Source organism: Pogona vitticeps, chromosome 6 (genome assembly GCF_051106095.1).
Source record: "Pogona vitticeps strain Pit_001003342236 chromosome 6, PviZW2.1, whole genome shotgun sequence".
Lineage (NCBI taxonomy): Eukaryota > Metazoa > Chordata > Lepidosauria > Squamata > Agamidae > Pogona > Pogona vitticeps.
In genome coordinates this window covers 27,163,101-27,187,170 of record NC_135788.1, presented here as the reverse complement: position 1 = coordinate 27,187,170, position 24,070 = coordinate 27,163,101, and the positions used below count along the sequence as shown (strand labels likewise).

General features: G+C 42.4%; 1 protein-coding gene across 4 annotated transcripts; it reads right to left on the bottom strand.

The window, feature by feature from the left end:
- Positions 1-119: 119 nt before the first annotated feature.
- Positions 120-24,070, bottom strand: MIOS (meiosis regulator for oocyte development). 4 transcript variants are annotated; one of them, XR_012088287.2, is made up of 12 exons: positions 23,901-24,070; positions 21,032-22,410; positions 19,657-19,755; positions 18,609-18,866; positions 16,883-17,052; positions 15,435-15,500; positions 9,761-9,919; positions 9,258-9,410; positions 6,399-6,603; positions 5,151-5,280; positions 4,387-4,629; positions 1,656-2,391 (listed from the first exon to the last, which is right to left on the bottom strand). XR_012088287.2 is itself a non-coding variant. In XM_020781767.3 (11 exons), the coding sequence occupies exons 2-11, from the start codon at positions 22,326-22,328 to the stop codon at positions 2,295-2,297; spliced, it is 2,634 nt and encodes an 877-aa protein (XP_020637426.2). In that variant the 5' UTR covers positions 22,329-22,410; positions 23,901-24,070; the 3' UTR covers positions 120-2,294. The 4 variants fall into 4 exon arrangements, 3 of the variants coding, with proteins under 3 accessions (XP_020637426.2, XP_020637438.2, XP_020637432.2); XM_020781767.3 differs by lacking the exon at positions 4,387-4,629 and having other exon boundaries at positions 120-2,391; XM_020781779.3 differs by lacking the exon at positions 4,387-4,629 and having other exon boundaries at positions 120-2,391; positions 23,910-24,050.

Here is a 24,070-nt window from a genome sequence, read left to right as displayed (position 1 = left end):
TTTATGTACTGGTGGGCTATTACATTTGCAAGTACAGCACTATCAACACAAATACCTTCCTGAACTATTTAAGCAGCTATCAACTTATAGATGATGTGAAACACTAAATGTAATCAAACTTGCGAGTCCAACACAATCTTTATTTTACAATTTTGAGTAGAAACAGAAGACAAAAGTTAAATTTCCCAGTCTGTAGAAATACACAGCTGTCTAAATACTTGGACTTGTAAGTGGATATTAATGTACAGTGCAACTACTCAACCTTTCAGTTGATCTAAAATGTTCACACAAAAATTCAGTATACTGTACACACATTTTACTCTAAATTGTAGGACAGTTCCATTTCAAAAGACAAGTGCACCTTCCATAGATTGGTGTGAAATACCTTTCAAGTAAGAAAAAAGGTCCTTTTATTTTACAAATATGCTTTGGACATCCATGAACTCTTCATACTTACCTATCTCCCCTTTTACAGAAAGGAAGACAAAGATAATTTCCATGATCCTTTAATACATCAAATATGACACAAAAATAATGTCTATACATTGCTCTTAAAGGCTTAAAATTAAATGTAGATATTCTAAAAACCTTATAACAAAGGGTAACCTTTCATCAACGTTACAAAAATACAGTAACCATTTGGATACTGGATAGGCATTTCAATAGACTTCAACAGTAAAAATGCAGTTCTAACCAGAAATTGTAGCCTTTCACTGAGGCAATACAATAAAGATTACTGTAACATTGTACATTAAAATAAATATTTCTGTTTATTATTAAAGATTTATTTTCCTCCTAAAATTATTTCAGCATATAAATTGTAGCTTGGACCCAAAGTTGCCTATATACAAGTGGAGATAGCTCCCCCCTGTATGTCTATCAGTGACCAGTTTCTGTTTCTTTACCCACTACACCAAAGGGCTTCTCAATCCTTATAGCTTTTCAAGCAGCACAAAGTACCGTGGGGAAAAAAGGCAGGAAAACCCAAGTGCGTCTACACAATATTGCACATGGTTCCTTGGATCCAAGCCCTTAGATTTAAAAAAAAAAAAAGATTGTCAACTAGGCAACTATAATACATCTCACACAATTCCTACAATGCATTGAAAAGGTGCAAAGAAAGTTCAAGTTTCTAGCCAATTATCAAAAAGTTGAATGTCATGCACTTGCCTTGATGCAAGAGTAGAAATCTGTAAAACCAGCCGCATACACCACAGTTACCAAAACAACCAGTGTATTGCTAATTTGTATGTTCTCTTCTGAATGTGTCAGTTTTCCATGATTTTACCAGAAAATGCCAGCAGGATGTTTCAAGGCATCTACCTCTGCATGAAACATCCTGCTGGCATTTTATGTTAACCCAGATATTTTGTTGCGTACAAAGATTTGGTAAAAGCAGCCACTATGACAGCAATGGCAGATGATATGTAGTGCCACACTAATATTGCAAATAAGCTTTAAGTATACCATCTCTGGCTGCTGTTCATCATGTACTGTATTAAGCTCTGAAATTATGACGGCAACAAATGTCACCTAAGAAAAATTTGGATGTACAATTCACAGTGTAATGTGTTTTAGGATTATAGGTAAACCCTGGTTTTAAAAGTAGTTGATACATATACTGATCTGTTCTGCACGATCCACTAATCAATTCATTTGGTACTTTAAAATTCTGTAGTTTTGGATGCTGCACAAAGCATGCCACTATTTGGATGGAACCTTATTATTTACTCTTAGAAATAAAACGACATATTAACCACAGATTGTCAGGAGTGTCACATTGCCATGCAATGTGAGCAAACTGCAGACGGGAATATTACTATGTTTGCATACTTAATCTGGAGAAAATGTTGATAGGAACATTTATTTATGTACAATCATTTGATGGCATGACCCTTTCACATGGCAATTTTCAACAGTGTTCTCTGAAAGTCCATGAAACACAGTGTATGATACCAGTTCATTTCCAATGGAAGCCTCAAGGTCTGGACAGAATTAAGGATGAAAATCTTCCAGATAGGTGCTTTTCAGTGAAGCCTCAGTAAATGTCTTAGAAACCAAATGCTTCACAATTGAGTGAACAGAGTCCACATGACACATTTGAAGATTCAGTCCAGGAGCACACAGCTATGCAAAGCTCTTCAAAACTTTCCACACAACTTGCTGATGTGATGGAATGATTTATTTTTCTGTTCCATGCAAGTCACGAGTGACATCTGCTGTGTTTGGGTTGTAAAGGATACCTATTGGAGACAGAGTCCAGTTCTGATGCTCTCGATTCAAGCTCTGATGTTTCACGGCTGGATCATCTCTGCTGGGATGAGATTCCCTGTGGGATCCAGCTGCATACATTTACATGAACATGCAGAAACAGGGCATTCAGTATGATCCCTGAATAAGAAAAATAGCATTATAAATTTCTGTGAACAGAAATGATTTTTTTCCAAACATTGTATATAGCCAGCAGCATATTAGAGGAAAAAATAAATAAAATGTTTGTTTTTCACAACTTGGTATTTGCAAAAAGGATCTGCAGATCAAGATATGAATTATTACTAAAAGGAGAAAAGCTTAGAAACATTCAAATCATAAGCTTTAAAGGTAAGTATCATTTCCTTTGTTCCAGATCTACTCTTGCCTATGAATATATTTTACAACCGTTTGCTCTTTCCCAGAGGTCTGTACTCAGTCATAGATCTATTTCCAAGTTAGTATATCAGAAGCTGCATTTTAGGAGCACTCCAAAATAACCTCCCCCTCCAATTCCTAATTTAAAAAGAGAGCACGATATTCACACAACACAACTAGAATTGTTTTGGCGCCAGAGATTAATAGTAGGAAACATAAAGATCAGCCTAGGAATATTGTAAGTACATGCTCTACCATGCAACAGGCATCAGAATATTCTTGTACTTCCCCCTTTGATCTGACATACATTACATGGAAATGTCCATTGACTACAGAAGAACATTATGTCCCTTCTCCACAGGCCATACTTTCTATAAGTGCATTTACAGCCCTAGGCTACAACTGATGTGTTAAGAGCTTCTAGTTAGAAGAGGGAGATTTTAAAAGTGATATAGCTGCTTTGAGATAAATATTGTGCAAGCCATATGCCTCAAAGCTTCCTCATCAGGTCAACTGGCAAGCATTGCAATAATAATGAGCAGTTTTATCCGAGCAGTCCCTGCCCTGAGGAAATGTGAACTAAAGTAGGACAACACATGTCAAATACTTTAACCCCAGGCATTAGGACAGGACATTTTAGTCTCTTGGTCACGTTTTGCTGCAGAACGCACACAAAACCAAACCATTAATGGCCAAATTGGTCTGGCCACTGTGACGCACGCTTTAGTTACCGTATTTGCCGGCGTATAAGACGACTGGGCATATAAGACGACCCCAACATTTCCACTCAAAATCTAGCATTCGTTATATATTCGCCGTATAAGACTACCCCCTCCCTCTGCCTTTTACCCCGCCGGAGGGGCCAAAGAGGGAGGAGAAGGAAAGCAAGTTTCTGGGGCAGGCTATCAGCTGGCCCAAGGCAGAGGCCAGCGCCTGCTTGCTCGCCTGGTCTCCTCAGGAGCCCAGTGCGGTGGCAGTGCTGGCGACAAGCGGGGCGGCACTGGCTTGTCGCAGGTGCCCTTTGTGTGTCAGCTTCTCTCCACCCGGGCAACATGATGGTAGGTCACGGGGAAGAAGGAGGTGGCGCTGCTGCTGCTTTCCACGAGGGCAACTATGCGAGGAAGTGACTGAGCCGGTGGGGACTGAGCTCCGCCCGCTTTCCGGGCTGGGCTTGCTTCTCCATGCTGCTTCCTGCTGGGCCATGCGGTGCCTGAGAGCCGGAGCCGCCCGCTGCCTCCTCAGGAGAAGAAGCGCCACCTCCGCCTCCTCTTCTTCCTCCTCCTCATTCACCTCTCCCCTTTCCTCCTTGCACTACGTGCTGCCCGCTCTGGGTGCACCCGGCGTATAAGACAACTCCCCCACTTGGAGGCATGTTTTTCAGGGCAAAAATGTCATACGCCGGCAAATACAGTACATCCCGGCTGGATGACTGTAACACACTCTATTTGGGACTGTGGACAGAAAGTGTCAGGAAACTTCAGCAGATCCAAAACCCAGCAGCCATACTGCTAACTGGGACACGTCCCAAAGATCACATAACCCCTGTTACAACAGCTCCACCGGCTGCTGATCCAGGTACAATTCAAAGTGCTGGTTCTAACCTATAAAGTGCTTCAGTTCTGGGCACAATCCAAAGTGCTGGTTCTAACTGAAGAATCCCTAAACAGCTTGAGCCCAAACTATCTCAAGGCCTGCGTCTCCCGTTATGACCTGCCTGGGTGTTAAGATCATCAGGAGAGGTCTTTCTCTCGGTCCTACCATCGTCAGAGGTTTGTTTGGGGAGGACATGGCAGAGGGTGTTCTGTGTCGTTGCTGCCAGACTTTGGAACTTCCTCCCACAAGAAGCCAGGCTGATCCCATCTTTGCTGTCCTTCTGCAAGCAGTGAAGACCTTTCTCTTCAGGCAGGCTTCCCCTTAGTGATTGGCTGCCTGATTGGGGTTCTTAAATGGATTGTTGTGCCTTGCTGCTTTGAATATGATTTTGGTGTTGCTTTTGTTTACCTTTTTTTTAAAAAAAAATCTGTGGTATTTATTTGATCCTTTTTAGTTATTATATACTAACTGCTTTTAACTTTAAAAATGGTATTTTAATGAAGTAAACCTTTTAAAGAGAAAGGTGGGGTAAAATATTTTAAATAAAATCCTGTGCAAATTAAGGCCAATCACACAGCATTTTCTCTTTCACCTCTTGCCATCTATGACACCACCACTTCCCTAACCTGTAGCTACAGAGTACACCAGTTGGCTGTGTAATTGCATCAGTTTATAGGGCATCCACTCTTCCATTAATAATGCAGACCTTGTGAGATTCAAAGAAATCTAAGACTATCAGAAAATCTTTAATTTGCTATTAATCTGACCATGCCTGGGTTCTCCATTCTCAATGCTATTCTAGCCTTCTACAGAGTTTGTATTTGGTGCTAAATACTGATCTACAAATTCACAGAGTCCATAGTCCAAATTAAGAGAAGGGATATTGCTAGCAAGAATGCATGACAATACATTTATGTTTGTTTCCTCACCTGAACCAGCTAAGCATGTGTCCAGCATGACCACCATGTCTGCAGTTGTGGCACCATGTAAACCAGTTGTTAAACTGAGCTAATTTCTTGTCCTTGCTGAGGTCCACCTTTTCATCTGACTTAGATCCTCCTGTTCATAAGAAAATGTATTTAGTGCATTCTATTTTCACAGTAATAAAAACACAGGATTAAAATTAGAAGGTACTGTGCTGGCCGGGAAAGCAAAGTTCTAATACTGAATTGGTTGAGCATTTGAAAAACAAGCTAGAAGTCAGCATCTCAGACACATAATTTCCCCAGCTAAAAACAATAAGTAATTTTCTTAAGATAACAGCTCCTCTATGTGTAGTCTCTCTCTCTCTCTCTCTCTCTCTCTCTCTCTCTCTCACACACACACACACACACACACACACACACACACACACACACACAGAGCCACCCCAGATGTTAGACTGCAATTCCATTAACCTTAGCCAATGGTGAAAGATTATGGCCACTTCAGACAAGCCACATCTAGTGGCACACAGTGGCTCACCTCTGCTATAGAGGAAGTATTCAGTAGCAAAAGGAAAGTATAAAACATATGTTATCAGTGTGAAACCACCAACCACAGCTATCTATTACGGTGTGCACATATGATGCCCCTGAATTCACTAATATTTGGGCTAGCGAGTCAGAAATATGAGCTAGTTTTTATGTATTCAAGTCATATTTGGGCTTGCCTCAAAGTAAACTGCTTTTCAAACACTGAATTAAAAGCAGCTAATTATTTTGCAAAAAAGAAACAAAACAAAACAAAACCACCAAAGATTTCCTGGATACACCTATACCCTAAGATACACTTACAAATAGCCCTTTGCATTTCAGCCATGATCTACATATTTTCCTTTTATACTCTAAATGTTAATGGACACTAACACGAATTATATTTCTCAGTCAGGTGTTCAAATTTAAACCACAGGTACCTGTTCTCTTTGTGCCAGATTCATGAGACTTAGAATAAACAAACCTGTTCAGCGGTATGCAAAAGATATGAACAAAAAGCCAATGGGTGTAAGGGAATGTGTGGGTTGGGAGGAGGCATACTTTAAAAGAAAGAATCAAAAGAAGGTATATTCCATCAATAAACATGGAATGGACACTGATAAACTGCAGATTAAGCGTGGTGTTCACTAGCTGAGTCTCAAGAGAATGCCATTCAACTAAGATGGAATGAAAAGCACATATGCAACAAACTGGAAGGCATACCTGGGCAGCTGGAAACTGGAGTTCCCATATTGATGAGACAAAGGGCACAGCGAGGAAGAGGCTTGCGGCACCCAGGACAACTTGTGACTTTTGACTTGGTTGGGGATCCACTTACACCATACTGGCTGAAACCACGGCCCTGATGTGGAATGGTCGAGCAGCTGTAGGAGATTGATTTTCCACAAAAGTTGCAACTCACAAACACCTGCAGAGAGAAAGATCTACTTTATATATGTTTCCTTTGTATTTTTAACTAACACAATGACAATACAGTGGTGCCTCGCACAACGAGTGCCTCACACAACGATGAATTCACACAACGATGCCTTTTTCTGTCAAATTTGCTGCCTCACACAGTGATGTTTCCTATGGGGGATTTTCACACAACGATCTCCCTTTTCGCTCCTGTAAAAGTGTCTTACAATGTTTGGAAGCTGTTTTAAATGATTGCAATGGTTAGTCCACCTCCTGAAACCTATGCAAACTGATTTTGGTGTTGTTCTGACACTTCGTTAATTTATGATGATTTTTTGAATTTTCTCCATTGGAAACCATTGGATGGTCTCCCTAATGGTTTCCAATGGAAAAAACAAAAAATCATCATAAATTAACGAAGTGTCAGAACAACACCAAAATCAGTTTGCATAGGTTTCAGGAGGTGGACTAACCATTGCAATCATTTAAAACAGCTTCCAAACATTGTAAGACACTTTTACAGGAGCGAAAAGGGAGATCGGGAAAGAGCTCTTTGATCTCCGTTTGCCTTTTAAAACTCTTACCGATCTCCCTTTTCGCTCCTGTAAAAGTGTCTTACAATGTTTGAAAGCTGTTTTAAATGATTGCAATGGTTAGCCCACCTCTCGAAACCTATGCAAACTGATTTTGGTGTTGTTCTGACACTTCGTTAATTTATGATGATTTTTTGTTTTTTCCATTGGAAACCATTAGGGAGACCATCCAATGGTTTCCAATGGAGAAAATTCAAAAAATCATCATAAATTAACGAAGTGTCAGAACAACACCAAAATCAGTTTGCATAGGTTTCAGGAGGTGCACTAACCATTGCAATCATTTAAAACAGCTTCCAAACATTGTAAGACACTTTTACAGGAGCGAAAAAGGACTTCGCAAAGCCATTGGAATGTATTGAGTCGGCTTCAATACATTCCAAATAAGGAAACATTGTTTCACACAGCGATGTTTCCTATGGGGATTTTCACTCAGCGATGGCAATCCGTTCCAACTGGAACGGATTAACCGGTTTTCAATGCATTCCTATGAGAAATGGTGTTTCACAGAACGATGTTTCACACAACGTTGATTTTTTTGGAACCAATTAACATCGTTGTGTGAGGCACCACTGTCTATATAAATTTCTTCCAATTCTGTAAAGAGCCTCATGGAGCAGTGGTTAAATCACAGTACTTCTGCTTACAAGTGGACTTTGATCCAAACAGGCTCAGAGAGTGTGCATGAGGGTGACTCAACCTTCCACTCTTCCTTAGGCAAACTGATTACTTAGCTCCCGGGGGGGATATGTAGCCTGCATAATTAAATTGTAAACAGCTCAGTGCTTAAGTGCTACAGGGCGGTATATAAGCATCACACTTTGTTTTTATGCAAAAATGCACCTATAATTCATTTAGAAAGCTTCACACAACTTCAAGTTATTGTAATAAAATTACAATATTAAATACAAGCCCTAAAAATAATAACAGTTATAACAGATATATTTTTAATCCCAATTATAGCACAAGATCCATAAAAGCCTATTTCCAGAGTGCTCTTCCTTAAAGTGTCACTATTAGTGGCCACTCTAATGGCCTTTAGAGCCAGATCGGGAAAACTGCTATTCCCCCAAGTCAGGTGACAGGGCTATTTACTCTCTCCATCCCCTTTTCCTTGAGTCATATCATTTTAGGCTCAACATATCTTTTTTACTTTGCCCTAGATTCCTTTTTTGGTTGATGATTAAAATAAAAATGCTTCCAATAATGAATAAATTAGTAGGCTAGTAGACTAGCTGATCCTTTCAGGAACTAGAAGATCTTAGAGGGCTAAAAGCAGTGAAGATGGATTAAAAGATGTTGGAGAAAGGGATAGGTTGGGATAAGTGCAGAATGGCAAGGTGAAACAAACTTATAGCAGACTGTGAAAGTACACATTAGATGCTTGCTTAGTGGGGGATTGGAAAAGTTCTGTTTTCCATATGTTATAGGATTACAACTCATCACACCTCATCACAAGCTATGCTGGCAAGTGACAATGGGAACTGCAGAAAGCTGCACTTTGTCCATCCCACTGCACAGGACCTGGAGGCAGATGTTAAGCCAGTCAAGCGATTTAAGGAGTGAAGTAATGTCTTTAGAAAGATGAGATAATGAATAATTTTGGCAGTAGAGTAACCAGTGGAGGTGACTGGACAGTGAGGAAATGGAAGATCAGCAAGAAGAATGCAGAAATTAGAGGAAGAGAAGATCAGGGCACGGACAAGAGGTTTTTATGAAACTTTTTGGTAGACTTTATATTTGAACAAACGGCTTGACACTTGTGTTAGCAATGGTACAGCTTAATGCCTTACAAAAGCTGGATTTTTGTCTTTTGCTACAAAATGTTTGCTACAGCTAGGCAGTTACTCTACTTTGGCTAAAAATCAGCATTGGAAAGTATGAATTGGATTGAAAACACAAATAAAACAAAGTCCATTGTCAGTGATGTAATATTTATAACAGAAGTTATAGATTTTCATTATGACATTTGGAGTGAAGAGTCCGCGACCTCTAGATTAGCATATCCAATTTTACATGGATTTAGCTATAATTCTTCAACATGCATCTTGAGAAAATTTAGCATTCTTACTTGTGCTAAAGGCTTTGAACTGGGATCTAGCTTACTCCGGTGGATGTCAAATTCTGCTCGCTTATGCCAAAACCTCCATGCATCTAGCAGATTACGATAGTTTTCTATCCAACACTGAACCCGCTCATCTTTAAGTACATCAGAAGGAGAACCCTAGAAAGGAAACAAATATTAACTAAGAAAATATACAAGACTGGGCAGAATTACTTGTTCAAAGAAAATATTGTAAAAAGAAAATGTAAGAAAAGTACTGCCTTTTTTTTTTTTTTGCTAAGAATAAGAATAAAATGGGAAATAGATCAGTTTTCAAAAAGAAGTAGTCTGATTCTCTGTTATTTTATAGACCATTTCTGACTTTCCTAGGCACCTTTAAAAATGTTTTTCTACCACACTGCTTCATGGAATACAAAATAAAATAGTCAAATAGTAAGCGATTTTTGTTAAAAAGAATTAGTAAAAGTGGTACAGCATTTTAATAAAAGTTTGCTGGGAGGAATACGAACCTGCAACATACAATAGCTTGCTGTTTGAACATCTCCTGTTCTATCAACATAACTTTCCATTAAGTCCACCCCATCTTTTGTGAGACCTGTCAGGAGGATTCCTTCAAGGTTTCCGGCTTCTTTCATTTCATTGGTTAGTTTTTCAATGTATCTATTCAGCTATAAGAAAAGAAAAGAAATAGGATCCACTATTAGCTTGGGCTTTTATCCTAAAATTACCTGTCCCAAAACCCTAAGTGTAGGATGGCTAGGTAAGGTCCACTGGAGCATCAAGATTTTATTATACAGTAGGACCCCTATGTCCACTGGGGATTGATTCCAAGCCCCCCATGGATACTGAAAACCATGGATAACAGTAGACACTATATCTATATGATGGTAAAAGGGGTTGGGGGGAAGAAAAAAAATTCACATGCCAGCCATTCCATGTCAAATGAACCAATGAAAAATCCATTTTGGAACTTGACATTATGAATTTGTTTCATTTTTTGTACATTTGTACCTTACCATGAGATGTTTTTTCAGATTTTTTTGGTCAACCCGTTTCTGAGATATTGCATTTTCAAAATTGCCAAAAAAAAAAAAAAAGACAAAATTCACTAGCCACCATAACTTCAAATCATTTAATACATACCTATGATAGCTACAGACCTGGGACAAGTGTCATTTTAAAGCTAAGGAATAGGGCTTTCATGTGATATACAACATGATACAATTGTACATTTTCAAAAAAAAAATTACACATTTAAAAAAAAATTAAATTTGAATTTTTGGGAAAATGGAATTTTTTAAAGTTTACAAAAAATTCACACTTAAAGATACATGTCCTGTAGCCGGACAATCTAGTTTCCTAGGATAAGAGAAGGCTGTTGCTGGTCCAGCTGGATGTAAGAATGATAGCTTGACTTCACGTTCTGCAGCATCCATTGAAAGAACACATCCCATCCACCATGAGCTGTCATAGGCACATGTCACAAAACCATTCAAATGATCAAAATCTACATCTAGAAGTTTGGGAGTGACTTTAATACAATGTAAAACAGAAACATGAGAAGCAGAAAATGCTTTGGTTTCTAATTTTTAAGTTGATACTGGGAGGGAAGGCATGACACTTCTGAGTCCCTATAACAGGAACTGCTTCATCAAATTGTACTTTTAAAAAATCTCTGTGAAAATTTGTGTAACCACCACACTGATTTCCAAGGCATTGAAGCAGAGTGGCATTTTTATGCCATTGCACATGGCAAAGGAGTTTGTGATGGTGTCATATTACAAATGATGAATACCTGGAAGGGAAGAGATGCTGCAGAACATGAAGTCAAGCTATCATTCTTAGTCTGTAGCTATCATAGGTATCTATTAAATAATTTGAAGTATGGTGGCTAGTAAATTTTGGCATTTTTTTTTTGCAATTCTGAAAATGCAATATCTCAGAAATGGGTTGACCAAAAAATCTGAAATTTTTTTCTTTTAATATTTTTTAATGTTTTCAGACTGTGGATAATAGAATCGGTGGATACTGATCCAGCAGTTACTGATCCTGTGGATAAGGGGGTCCTACTGCATTCAAGAAAATGTGTCCAGCGTGCCTGCGTGAGGAGGAAGCCAGGGACCATCGGCCGGCCACAGCCACTGGGTGAGAGGCAGTGGACTGTGGTTGGGCCCCTGCTGGATGCCAGCCCTCTTTTCCAGAAGAGCTGCTCGGCCCCCTCTGTGTCTGCAGGACCAGGTCCTGCTGCTCCAGGCTGCCTCATTCCTCTCAACATGACTTGGTGGGGGGGAGAGAAGGGGCTTTAGAAATGTTTTATTTTATATATGTTTTAAATGTTTTTAAAATTGTTTTTAATTGCCATCAATTAAGAAGAGACCCACAGCGGATCTAATGGAACAGGAAGGGGGGAGGGTGTTGGAGGGGGCAGCCATTGAGGTGGTGCTGGGTAGGGGAAGGAATGGCGGTGGGGGTAGAACATGCCCGCGTAGGAGAAGAGAGGTTAGATATCTTACATCTATCCCCTCTTCTAGTCCTACTCCCAACCAGATGGTATCAGGTGACCATATCAGCAAACCCTCGAGCCACACGGTGCTGTTGATGAACGCCAGGTCAGTACAAAATAAAACTGCCCTCATCCATGATGTAATTCTGGATGAGGGGGCTGACCTGGCGTGCATTACTGAGACCTGGGTGGGAGAGGAGGGTGGTGTTCCCCTCTCCCAGCTGTGTCCGCCTGGGTACTCGGTCCAGCACCAAGGTCGCTCAGAGGGTCGGGGAGGGGGAGTTGCTATAGTCTATAGGAGTTCTATCTCCTTGACCAGGCTTCCTATCCCTTTGAGAGGAGGTCTCGAGGGCCTGTATTGTGTGTTGGGCTCGCGAGACAGGTTAGGGATTCTGTTGGTGTACCGCCCACCCTGCTGCGTACCAACAGTCTCCCTGCCTGAGCTGACAGAGGTAGTCTCGGACCTGGTGTTGAGGACTCCCAGGCTGTTGGTGCTGGGGGACCTCAACATTCACGCCGAGGCTCCCTTGACTGGAGCGGCTCAGGACTTCATGGCCACCATGACAACCATGGGGCTGTCTCAATGTGTCATCAGCCCAACGCATGAGAAGGGCCATACCTTGGACCTGGTTTTCTCAACGGGACTGGAAGATGGTGGTTTGGATGTGGAGGGGTTGGTTGTGACCCCATTGTCATGGTCAGACCACTTCCTGGTCAAGTTTAGTCTATTAGCTTCTTCTTCCCTCTGCAAGGGTGGGGGATCTATTAAGATGATCCGCCCTCGGAGACTAATGGATCCAGATGGATTCCTGAATGCTCTGGGGGATTATCCGTCTGATATGGTCGGCGCTCCTGTCGAAGCTCAGGTCACCCTATGGAATAAGGAGATGACCCGGGCTGTTGACACGATTGCGCCTAAGCGCCCTCTCCCTGCTCGCCGAGCCCAGACAGCCCCTTGGTATACTTCTGAACTGCGGGCGATGAAGCGAGAGGGGAGACGGCTGGAGCGCAGGTGGAGGAAATCCTGCTGGGAGTCCGACCGAACACGACTTAGAGCCCATTATCGGGCCTATTTCGTGGCAATACGGCTGGCGAAACGGCAATATTTCTCCAGCCGTATTGCTTCCTCAGAATGTCGCCCAGCCGAGCTGTTTCGGGTGGTCCAGGATCTTCTTCAACCGGGAAATCCGGTGGAGGTCCTGGACTGCTCATCAGCTCGCTGTGATGAGTTTGCCATCCATTTTGAGGAAAAAATCGCTCAGATTCGCAGTGGATTGGACTCCACATTTACTGCAGAATCAGAGGATGTGTCCAGCGCACCGTGCTTTGGTCAGGTATTAATGGATGAGTTTCAATTATTGAGACCTGAGGATGTGGACAGGGTGCTTGGATCTGTCCGTTCCACCACAACTCCGCTCGACCCTTGCCCATCCTGGCTAATTAGAAGATCAGCCAGGGGGGTTCGCACCTGGGTCCAGGAGGCCGTGAACGCCTCTTTGAGAGAGGGAGTGGTCCCTACCACCTTGAAAGAGGCGGTAATTCGACCACTCCTTAAAAAGCCAAACCTGGACCCAAGGCTGGTGGCTAACTACCGACCAGTAGCGAACCTCCCTTATTTGGGCAAAGTGTTGGAGCGGGTTGTGGCTGGGCAACTCCAGGCGCTGCTGGATGAAACGGATTTTCTGGATCCATTTCAATCGGGTTTCAGGCCGGGTTTTGGTACAGAGACTGCCTTGGTCGCCCTGTATGATGACCTTTGCCGGGAGAGAGACAGGGGGAGTGTGACCCTGTTGATACTCCTGGACCTCTCAGCGGCTTTCGACACCATCGACCATGGTGTCCTTCTGGATAGGCTGGCTGGGTTGGGAGTTGGGGGCACTGTTTTACGGTGGTTCCGCTCCTTCCTGGCTGACCGTGTCCAGAGGGTGGTGCTGGGGGACAGTTGCTCTGCCCCATGGCATTCATGTCATGGGGTTCCTCAGGGCTCGATACTGTCCCCCATGCTGTTTAACATCTACATGAAACCGCTGGGAGAGGTCATCAGGAGGTTTGGGCTGAGGAGTCAGCAATATGCTGACGACACTCAGCTCTACCTCTCGTTTTCCACCAATCCAGGTGAGGCGGTTTCTGTCCTGAACTCGTGTCTGGACCTGATAATGGACTGGATGAGGGTCAATAAATTGAAACTCAATCCAGACAAGACGGAAGTGCTGTTAGTGGGTGCTTCACCAGACAGGCTGGAGGGCCATCTCCCTGCCCTGAATGGGGTTACACTCCCCCTAAGGGACAGGGTCCGCAGCTTGGGGGTGCTTCTGGACCCCAGTCTAACACTGGAAGCCCAGGTGGACTCGGTGGCCAGGGGCGCCTTCCTCCAGCTGCGGAAACTATACCAGCTACGGCCCTACCTGGACGAGCGGAGTCTCATGACAGTTACACATGCACTGGTAACATCCCGTATAGATTACTGCAATGCGCTTTACGTGGGGCTGCCTTTGAAGACGGTCCGGCGACTGCAACTGGTCCAGAATCGAGCGGCGCGGCTGGTGAGTGGTGTGGCCGCCAGGGAACATATCAAGCCGATTCTGTACAAGTTACATTGGCTACCAGTTGCTGCCCGGGCCCAATTCAAAGTGCTTGTTTTGACATATAAAGCCCTAAACGGCTTGGGCCCTGGATACCTGAAGGACCGCCTCCTTCCATATGAGCCTACCCGGCAGTTAAGATCTAGCCAGGGGGCCCTTTTGAAAGAGCCATCCCTCAAGGAGGTAAGAGGGATGGCTTGTAGACAAAGGGCCTTCTCGGCAGCTGCCCCCAGACTATGGAATGCCCTCCCGACTGAGATTCGTCTGGCGCCGACACTGATGACATTTCGGCGCCAGGTCAAAACCTTCCTGTTCCAGAAGGCTTTTAACTGAAATAATATTAACTGTGGGTCTGATGGCAATTTTATATATATTTTAATTGTATTTTAATTGTACATATCTTTATTGTATTTTAAATGCTGTAAGCCGCCCAGAGACCTTTGGGTAGTGTGGGCGGCATATAAATTAAATAAATAAAATAAATAAATTATAAATTTTAAAAATCCCATCTTCAATTTTTACTCCATTGTGAAATATTTACAACAGGGCAACATAACCTAACTACACACCACATTTGATAAATCCAGGAAATTCACAAACATTGCTAGCCCACACATGATGTCTCATTTGAGATGCACTTATCACCCATAAAAGGGATGGACAAAATGTAGCCCTCTAGATCCTGTTGCACCATAACTTTTATCTACTCTGATCTGCACACCCAACAATGAGGGATGATGAAAACTGAGTTCCAATATCACCAGGATGGCCATACAGCAACAACTCTGATCAAAAAGAAACAAAGGTCCATTGTTCCAATTAATACTCCCATCTTTATATTAGAAATTCATACTGCCCACAGGAAAGTGCCTCTTTACAAGACAATACAGAAGTAATCTAAATTGTATAATGAGCTTTTGCCCCAATTGTGGAGATGGACATCAAATTCCTTATTACAACAGCACTCTCCTTTTCTTTCCTACCAAGACAGTAACAAACCTAGAAGACTGTGCTATAATTTCCATTATTCAATACACTGTCTTCCCAAAAAGGAATTTGGACATAAGAGGAAAATAGCAGCAAATCTGATCACCTCACCTGGGCATCAGTCAGGAATTTACAAGCAAATGCCACTCTGTCTCGTACAGCTACATTACTTTCATACTGAAAGAATACAAGCATGTTAACATTACACTGAGAAAAATGTATATAAGAATTATGAAAGTTCTGTATTCACATTGTCATAGAGATGGGCATGAACCACTGATTCAGCAGTTCATGCCAGTTTGTTTTCCAGCTGAACGGGTGTTCAGTAGTTCCCAGCACCCAAAGGAGGCAGGGCAGGGAAGCCAAGGCGCTGTCCCAGAGTGGGCACTTGCTAGAGGCAGTGGGGCTGGAAAGTGCCAAACATCAGCTCAACCAAATAAACTGGCATGAGCTGCCGAACTGGCGGTTCGTGCCCATCTCTCATTAAAAATTAGGTTAATCTTGCAACTTGGAAAAACATGACACATTATTCAAGTCCATCTAAATCACTTTGCTAAAACCGCACTCTTTTCCAAGTTGCTTGCCCTTCTTTGTATATGACGTCCTACCAACCTAGTTGGGTTTCCAAGCTCCTCCTCACAAATTTGGGGAAGGTTCAGGAGAGGAGAACAAAAACACAACCTCTTTAATATTTCTTCTGAAGAAATACTGGGAACCTTCAACCTCATGCAACAGTCACCAACCATGAAGGTCTCCCATCCTCTGTTAAGTAGATACAGTGGCGCCCCACATAACGATGATAATCTGTCCCAATGAAATCGCTGTTTAGCGAAATAATCGTCTTGCGAAAACTGTTTCCCCATTGGAATGCATTGAAACCCGTTTAATGCATTCCAATGGAGAAAAATTGTTGTCATTTTGCGAAGATCACCCATAGGGCAGCCATTTTGCGAAGTGCCGATCAGCTGTTAAACTGGCTGTCCTGCAAAGCATGGGTCCCGAAAACATAGGGAAGCCATTCTGCGAAGCCACCAATCAGCTGTAAAAATCATCGTCTTGCGAAAAAATGGTCCGTGAAACACAGACCAAATCATCATCCAGCGAAAATCACCCACTGGAATCACTGTTTCGTGAATCGCTATAGCGATTGCAAAACCTCATCGTCATGTGGATTCGTTGTTTTGCGAGGTCATTGTCTACCGAGGTACCACTGTACCTGTTTGGCCAACCACTTGAAGACACTGGTACATTGAGGCTTTCTTTAGTCATACTGTGGATATTTGTGCCCTATTTTATTGTTTTGTAGTATTTATTCATTTTAAATAAATATTTCTAAGCAAGCTCTTCAGATTGTGAACACCATTTGTAAACCATTACAATAATTTCATCACAATGTTTGCTTTTTGAAAGCTGTTTCAATCATATTATCTTTGTCACTGCTTTGCACTGTGTTTTCTAAAACATAGACTAACATCAAGTCTCCACAGTCACCTACGCACTTTAAGAGTGCTCTTCTACGTGCTTTAAAAGGGGATAATGAGTAAGGAAGAATAGCTTACCAAAACTCCATCATAAGAACCAGATTCACTCGTCAGAAAAGCAAACATAGCACACAGGTAAGGGTTGTTTAACTGTAACCTTAGCGTGCTGCACATTTCTCTCCACAAAGAGTTCTTTTCATCTGTATAGCCGGATAATGCCATAGCCACGACATTAAGATTCAGATCACCTGCATTGCAAAAGCAGAGACCAAAACTTTTCAATCCAGTTCCAGAGTGTCCCCTACAGCTGAAAGTCCTTCATTTCAAGAGATGAAGGCATATTTTAGAAAAACAGGCACCACTGGTCCTGAAACAAAACTTGCTCTATAAAAAGCAATTGGCGGGAATCTGCCAGCACAGCAAAGCATGAGTTAACAGGCCGGTCCTGAGGGCCTAGGCGCACCTGGGTTGGGGATATTCATATTAGTTTCCAAATACAAATATCCCCATCTCTAATTAGGAATTATCCTGCCAAAATAAGCAGTCTGCTAAAAACTGGCTTTCATTTGGTTTGGGGTCTTGATACCTGATGGAGAGAAGATCTCTCCTGAAGATCTGCTATCGATATCACCTGTTCCACCCAGACTCCATTGCTTCAGGAGGCCTGAGGGAGGCCCGGAAAACAACAACTAGGAACCGAGCCTTCTTAGAAGTGGTTGTGACACTTTGGAATAGCTTTGCCTGTGGATACATGCCAGGCTTCCTTCCTCCTAACCTTTAGAAAGCTTGCTAAAACTGAGCTCTTCAAAGAAGCCTTTAAGAGTATCTTCCCTGTGATAGAGCTGTTGACCCATTATGTTTAAACTTTGTCTCTGCTTATCTTTAACCACCAAGGTTTTTCCTTTTGTTAGAATTATATGTTTGCTTTTGGTTGAGTTCTTTTATTGGTGTGAACAGTATATAAACGTAAGCAAGCAAACAAGCAAGTAAATACATAAACAAATATATTTTATTTAATGACTCTGCTTTGCTCATGCGTAAATATTCCTTTTGATCCGCTGCTCAGAATGGCTAATTGGAAGACTAAAGTAATAAATAAATGTATTTATAAATGGCTATAAAAGTATTAAATAAATGGTTGTGGTCCCATTATTAACACCAGCCCTTCAGCCATGATATTACACTTGTTCAATAAGACTGCAATGCCTAACCCTCTGTTCTTTGCTGACTATATATTGCTGAATCTAGAAAAGTCCTCCTCTCCCCAGTACATTTGACTGGATCCAAAGAACCATAAGCACAAAACATATGCTCACCAATCTTTCTTTTTCACAGTAATGCAGAAATTTTCTAGATTTTAAGTAGCTTCTTAATTGTTATTTGTAAAAGAAACTTGTAGGCTAGATGGAAACCCCAGCTGGCTGAATTTCCCCACCAGCCTCAATCTCTCCACCCAGCAACTGGAAAACAGGCATGAATATGAATACCCCCATTCTGCAAATGCTTGAACAAGTCAAAATAACTGCATGGTGGCATAAAACACGAGTAAAATACACTTTTCCTGTTCTTGCAAGCAAGTGTGGATGCAACTGGTGCAACTTTTATCATTCAGTATTTCCATGCTAAGTACAAAATATCCATTCCATGAAAAGATCGAACTGCCTGCATGTGGAAGGGCAGCTTTGGATCCAACCCTTTCTATAGTCCAAACAAATATAAAAATCCAACTAAGAAGTGAACAAAGAGAAATTTAAAAATGCAAGAATCCCACTATACACAAATGATATCAAATCAAAAACAGCACCTTTTCCGGAAGAAGCGCCTTTGTTCAATATCTGCATTGCACGCCGGATGTCCAAATTGAACAGGGCCACAGCAGCAGCTCGCTCCCAGTCCCCTTCTTGTTCCAAGGAGTGCAGGAAGGGCTCTACATCCAGATCTGTGCCCTTCTTTATCCATCCACAAAGCTGCAAAGCCAATGATCTTTCCTCACTCCGGTACTGAATAATATCTGATTGTCGGTCAGATCCACTCCTGCTGTGCCGAAGGTTTTCTGTTGTTCCTAAAGAGAAATTGTCTGAAGTCTGTAAACACAACCATCTAATGTTCAAAAACAGGTATAGCTAAAAGGTTCAGAATACAGGTTTGGCACCAGCCCCTCCCTCCTTTTCCCTCCCGCCTTCCTTTATTTATTTTCAGGTATCTTTCGACTTTGCATATTGGCTCAGAGGAGCTCAAAGCAGCCGCTAAGTGTTTATGAGTAAGCCATGGTGCCAAGAGACACTGAAACACAGAGTTCAAAACACAGAAGAAATATTTTGTTTCTTGTAATCAAACATATTAAAAATCCACCATTCCTCTAAGAGTTTTCAAGCGAAAGACAGAGGCCATTCAACTTTCCCCTTCAACAAAACAGAATTATGTTTGGTTGAAACTGAATGGCTGCCTGGTGTCACTCATTCAAGGGTTACTTTAGCTTTTTCACCCCTCTCCAAATGATAGTTGCATTTGCTGAATGCCAATTTGGTGCTCAAGCAAAATCATTAGCACAAAAGCCAAAGCCAAATTCTAACTGTCAAAATAGAAATGTTGCTAAAAATGCAATCCCCAGTCTGATCCCTGCTAATATGAATAAAACAAAATGGCATGCTACTTACCGTATTTTTCGCTCCATAAGACGCACCTTTCCATAAGACGCACCAATTTTTTAGGAGAAGAAAACAGGAAAATATAATCTGTTTTCTTCGCTCCATAAGATGCACAGACTTTCCACCCCCCCTGTTTTGTGGGGAAAAAGTGCGTCTTATGGTGCGAAAAATACGGTAATAAGCTAGAAATCTTAACGTACTTACCCATAGAGGTCTTCACAATAGATTTGATGCCTGCATAAACTAAGGATCCTTTGTTTCCTGTAAATTTCTGATCCATATCCTCCGTATACTGTTTCATAAGTATTTTCAGGTAAAGGAAACTTGGTAAATTTTAAGTTTCACCTGGGATCTTGACTTGGAGAGTCTTTTATTCCCTGGAATTGGCCTACCTAAGCTCTTGAAGAAACTATTTATTGCTGGGATCCAAACAACTGCTGAAGGCCCACAAAGAAATTCCAGTGGAATTTTTCCCCCTCTATGAACAGCTGACATGTAAGCCATAACATAAACTGGGTGCATGGCCTTGCTGCTACCACTAATAGTTAGGCTTTAACTAAAGACAAAGTGCTCTCTTACTTATCAGTCCGTCAGTGTATCTAAGCACCTAGATTTCCTTAGCTGATTGACCAATGTTTCTAAAAATTCTATAGCATTTTGAATAGGCTGGTCCAGTACACAGTTTTTCTGCATTGTACAAAACTTCTGTGTGCCAAAATAAATTGCTAGTTCTGTGCAGGGTGGGGGTTTATTACTTGAGATGCCTGTTCGTTTGTTTGATCATTTAAACTACATTCTGTCAATTGTGATGGCCAACATCCAAGATGATACACTGAACAAAGTAAAACACGTTTCAGTAACATTCCTGTTTATATATATCTTACATTGTATACTATTATTTTAAATAAAGGGCTTAACTGTAGAATGTCCAGATCCATTCTAGCTCTCCAAGAGAATCTTTAAGAGGTTCACTGTCCCAGTCCCATCCTGCACCAAATCTAATCCAACACCACAAACATGCAGAACTCTAACCAAAGGAGCATGTCCCTGGCAGCCTCTTCTCTCTCATTCCATCCTTATTTGGCTTTGTAAAAAACTCCCTCCTCAGTCTTCTAGTTTCAATAATATTATGTTAATCATCAAAAACTCTATCCACCTTTCCTCCTGCCTTTATACTCAAATCCTAAATTTAAGGTTCTGCTTACTTCCCTCCCCTTATGTTCTAGAGCCTTTTGTGACTGCCTGATTTCTTTTTGCGTAGGTATGTGTCAATTTGGGCCACTGATCCCTGCCTTTCCCCCCCATTACAGCTAGTATTCCTGAGCAGCAGAAACAAATGAACACCCAAGAAGAGAATATCCTTTTCAACTTCCATGAGAACCAAAATGTTGCCTAGCAGTACACTCAACCCAGAATTTGGAAAAGTTACTTTTTGGGGACTCTTATATTCTAGGCTACCCAGCTAGTCTGGGAGCTGTAGTCCAAAAAGCAACTTTTCCAATCAATAAATTGCCCTGCATGTTGGTCAAGCTTTTCATAGTTCTCTTCCTATATACCCAAATCCCATTGTGAAGGATATAGTGCAGAGTGTACCAAAGTGACTTCAACTGCAAGTCTTCATTCCCGGCAAGAATATGGTTTCTCCACACCTGTTCTGTGTCAAGGCCATACCTGGACAAAGCCCTCAAGCGCATTTTGGTAGCAATGTCTTTTTCTAAAGAACTTGCCTTCCCGTCCTCTGTGCACTCATACAGATGTCTCCCACAGGCCCACATTAGGGAGGTAATAGGGCTCCATGCCAGAGAGATCCTTTCAAACACAGTGAAGTCGGACATGGTCCTGTTAGGAGTCACAACCACCATGCGATTTTGGTTTGTGGGATGCCAGGCAAAGGAAGCAATATAGTGTTCACAAGGCTGCACGCTTCTTTCAATGATTGTGGGTTCTGTTTCATCTCCTATGGGCGTAGGAGTGTGCTGCATATCATACAGCTTGATTATATTACTATCCCTGGTTAAAGTAGCCAGCAATCCAGTTCTCGTAGGACACCACGCTACTTTTGTTAAAGGTTTGGGTTGTTCTGTAAGAGTTAACACAGGCTTTTCAAACTTCCTAAGGTCCCAGATGGCAACCTGCCCTTCGTAGAAGGAAGCCACACGATCGTGGAAGTAGGGATCAACAGTTACACCCTGAACAGCCTTGGTATTCACAAACATTTTTTGACCTGTATTCCTAAGGTCAAAGATAGCCAGGTTTCGGTGCATTCCAGCTAAAAGGAGTTTCTGATCTCGTGGAAGCCAACAAAGGGAAAGACAGGCATCATTCTGCCCTAATTCATAAAGAGGTTTTGTCACAACCAGTCCTGCTTCAGTATCTCCAGCAGACAGCCTCACTTTCTCCGTAGCAACAGGAGTTTCTGGTGTGTATTTGCTGCTGATGTCCCAAATCAGCACTGAAAAGTCAGCCCGATGTTTATCAAGGCCAGCAGCAAGCCAATTACTGTCCAGTGGATTCCATGCCAGGGTATTACACTGACGAGCATGTTTTGGCACAAATTCTTTTCCTATCAAATCCTTACACTTTGAATTGTGATCTTGGCCAAGGCTAGTGAGCACAACCCGACCATTGGCCTGACCAACTGCCAGTAGACATTCAGGATCATACTTGGGATACCAAGCCACACATTTCAGATATGGAGTGTCTGAATTAATGGACAAAAGAGTAGCTGTCGTTTCTTCAGATAAACGCAGTGACCCTGCTTTAAGTTCAGAACTCACAGCAGATTCAATGTGGTAGAGACTGAGTTCAGAATCACAGACAACGAATCTATCAACATGGTGCGGAGCCCACAGGATATCAGGTTTGGAGCCACTCATGTCTGCTGTTGCAAATTGGGTCAAGCAGTGAAAAGGGTACCTGGAAGACTGCAGCTGTGTTCATTCATATGGACACTGTTTCCTTTTAAAATACGGGAGAGAAAAGAAAGGAAACACAAAAAGTTATACTATAAAACCTCCAAAATTCTTTCAGCTCTAAAGGGGGATCTCTTGATATTGTTATTTCTTCTTCCCAGTGCCATCAGGGATAACAAAAGACTAATCCAGTTATTTTTTGATACTTTGCCATTGTGAGGACAACTTTCTACCCCCAGCAAAGTATCTTTACTTCCAGCACAATGAAACTTCATTACTAAAATTGCTGCAGTTCTTATGACTTCTTGTAACTTTGACCAATGAAAACTAAATAGATGTACATTAATTATGCCATAATAGCAATGCCAAAAATGCACAGAGATTACCAATAATTAGAGCAAGGTTGGGAAACCTTTGGACCTCCAGATTTTGGACTTCAGCTCCCATCAACCTTGCCTAGTGCAACTAAAGGGAAGGCGTTCTGCAATTTGTTGTGCCAATGTCTCATCAGTACATATCACAAAAGCAGAGCAGTGACCAAGTGAGTGAACAACACTTTCGTGTGTTTAACAGAGGCAGGGAAAATGGAACATAAAGCAGTGGTAGGCAATCAACGGAGTGATCTCCCGCTGATGTGACTACAATATCCCCATCAGGGCTTGTGAGCCCAGTGGTCCCACTCATTAAGTGTAAACTGTTGCGGCAACCCAGGAGCAGCAAACACAACTTGGCAATCCTAAGGAACCGTCCTGTTCTGCCTAACACAAAGGCCGGAGGCGGGAAGATAAACAAATGAAAATAGTAAACATGTGGGAAGGCAACAGCCCTGCCCCTCCTATCCCAGGAGCGCCACTACCTATAGGAGTTGCTGTCTAGTCTCAGTGGTGTCGAACTGCGGCCCTCCAGATGTTCTTGGACTTCAACTCCCAGAAGCCTTCATCACCACCTCTGCTGGCCAGGATTTCTGGGAGTTGAAGGCCAAGAACATCTGCAGGGCCACAGTTCGACACCACTGATCTAGATTATCAGTTTGTCAACGCCTGCATGCAAGTAACATACTCCTGCAAGCAAAGAATCAGACTCTTGACTACAGCTATGTTTATGTATCGCTCCAAAATCAAGGGCGGAACAGCGACGTGATCTCATCCACATCCTGCAAACATTAAACTTATTTTTTTATCTCATTCTCCGGTTGCACAAATTAAACTGCTCAGTTTTTGCAACACTCACGGGACACTGAAACTCAGAATAGGCCTGCTATTACACTCAGGCTTCGTACACGTGTTGAGACACCCCTTTTTCATAGAGCACACGCGGACATACACACCCGGGAATCAGCTGGTTGCACTGAAAATCCTGTTTCGCTGTCCAAGACCCTCTCCCTCCCCCACAACCGCAAGACGCGACCCATCTTCAGCCGAGCAAGCCCCCCCCCGCTTCAGCCTCCTCTGAAAGGCGCGGCTCCCACCGCCCCCCACCCACAAGCGAAGCGGAGAGCGAGCGTTTCCCCTCACCGGACCCGCGGAAAGGACTCACCCCCGCGACCCCCGCCGTCCAGGAGGTGCCAGGAGCTGCGCCGGGAGAAGGAAGAAGGGGAGCGGGAGCAAAGGGAAGAAAGCAGAAACGTTTTGAAAGAAGTCACACTACTGCATCCCCGACTTCCGCCTTCGGGGCACTTTTCACTTCCGGTGTCAAAAGAGAGCACT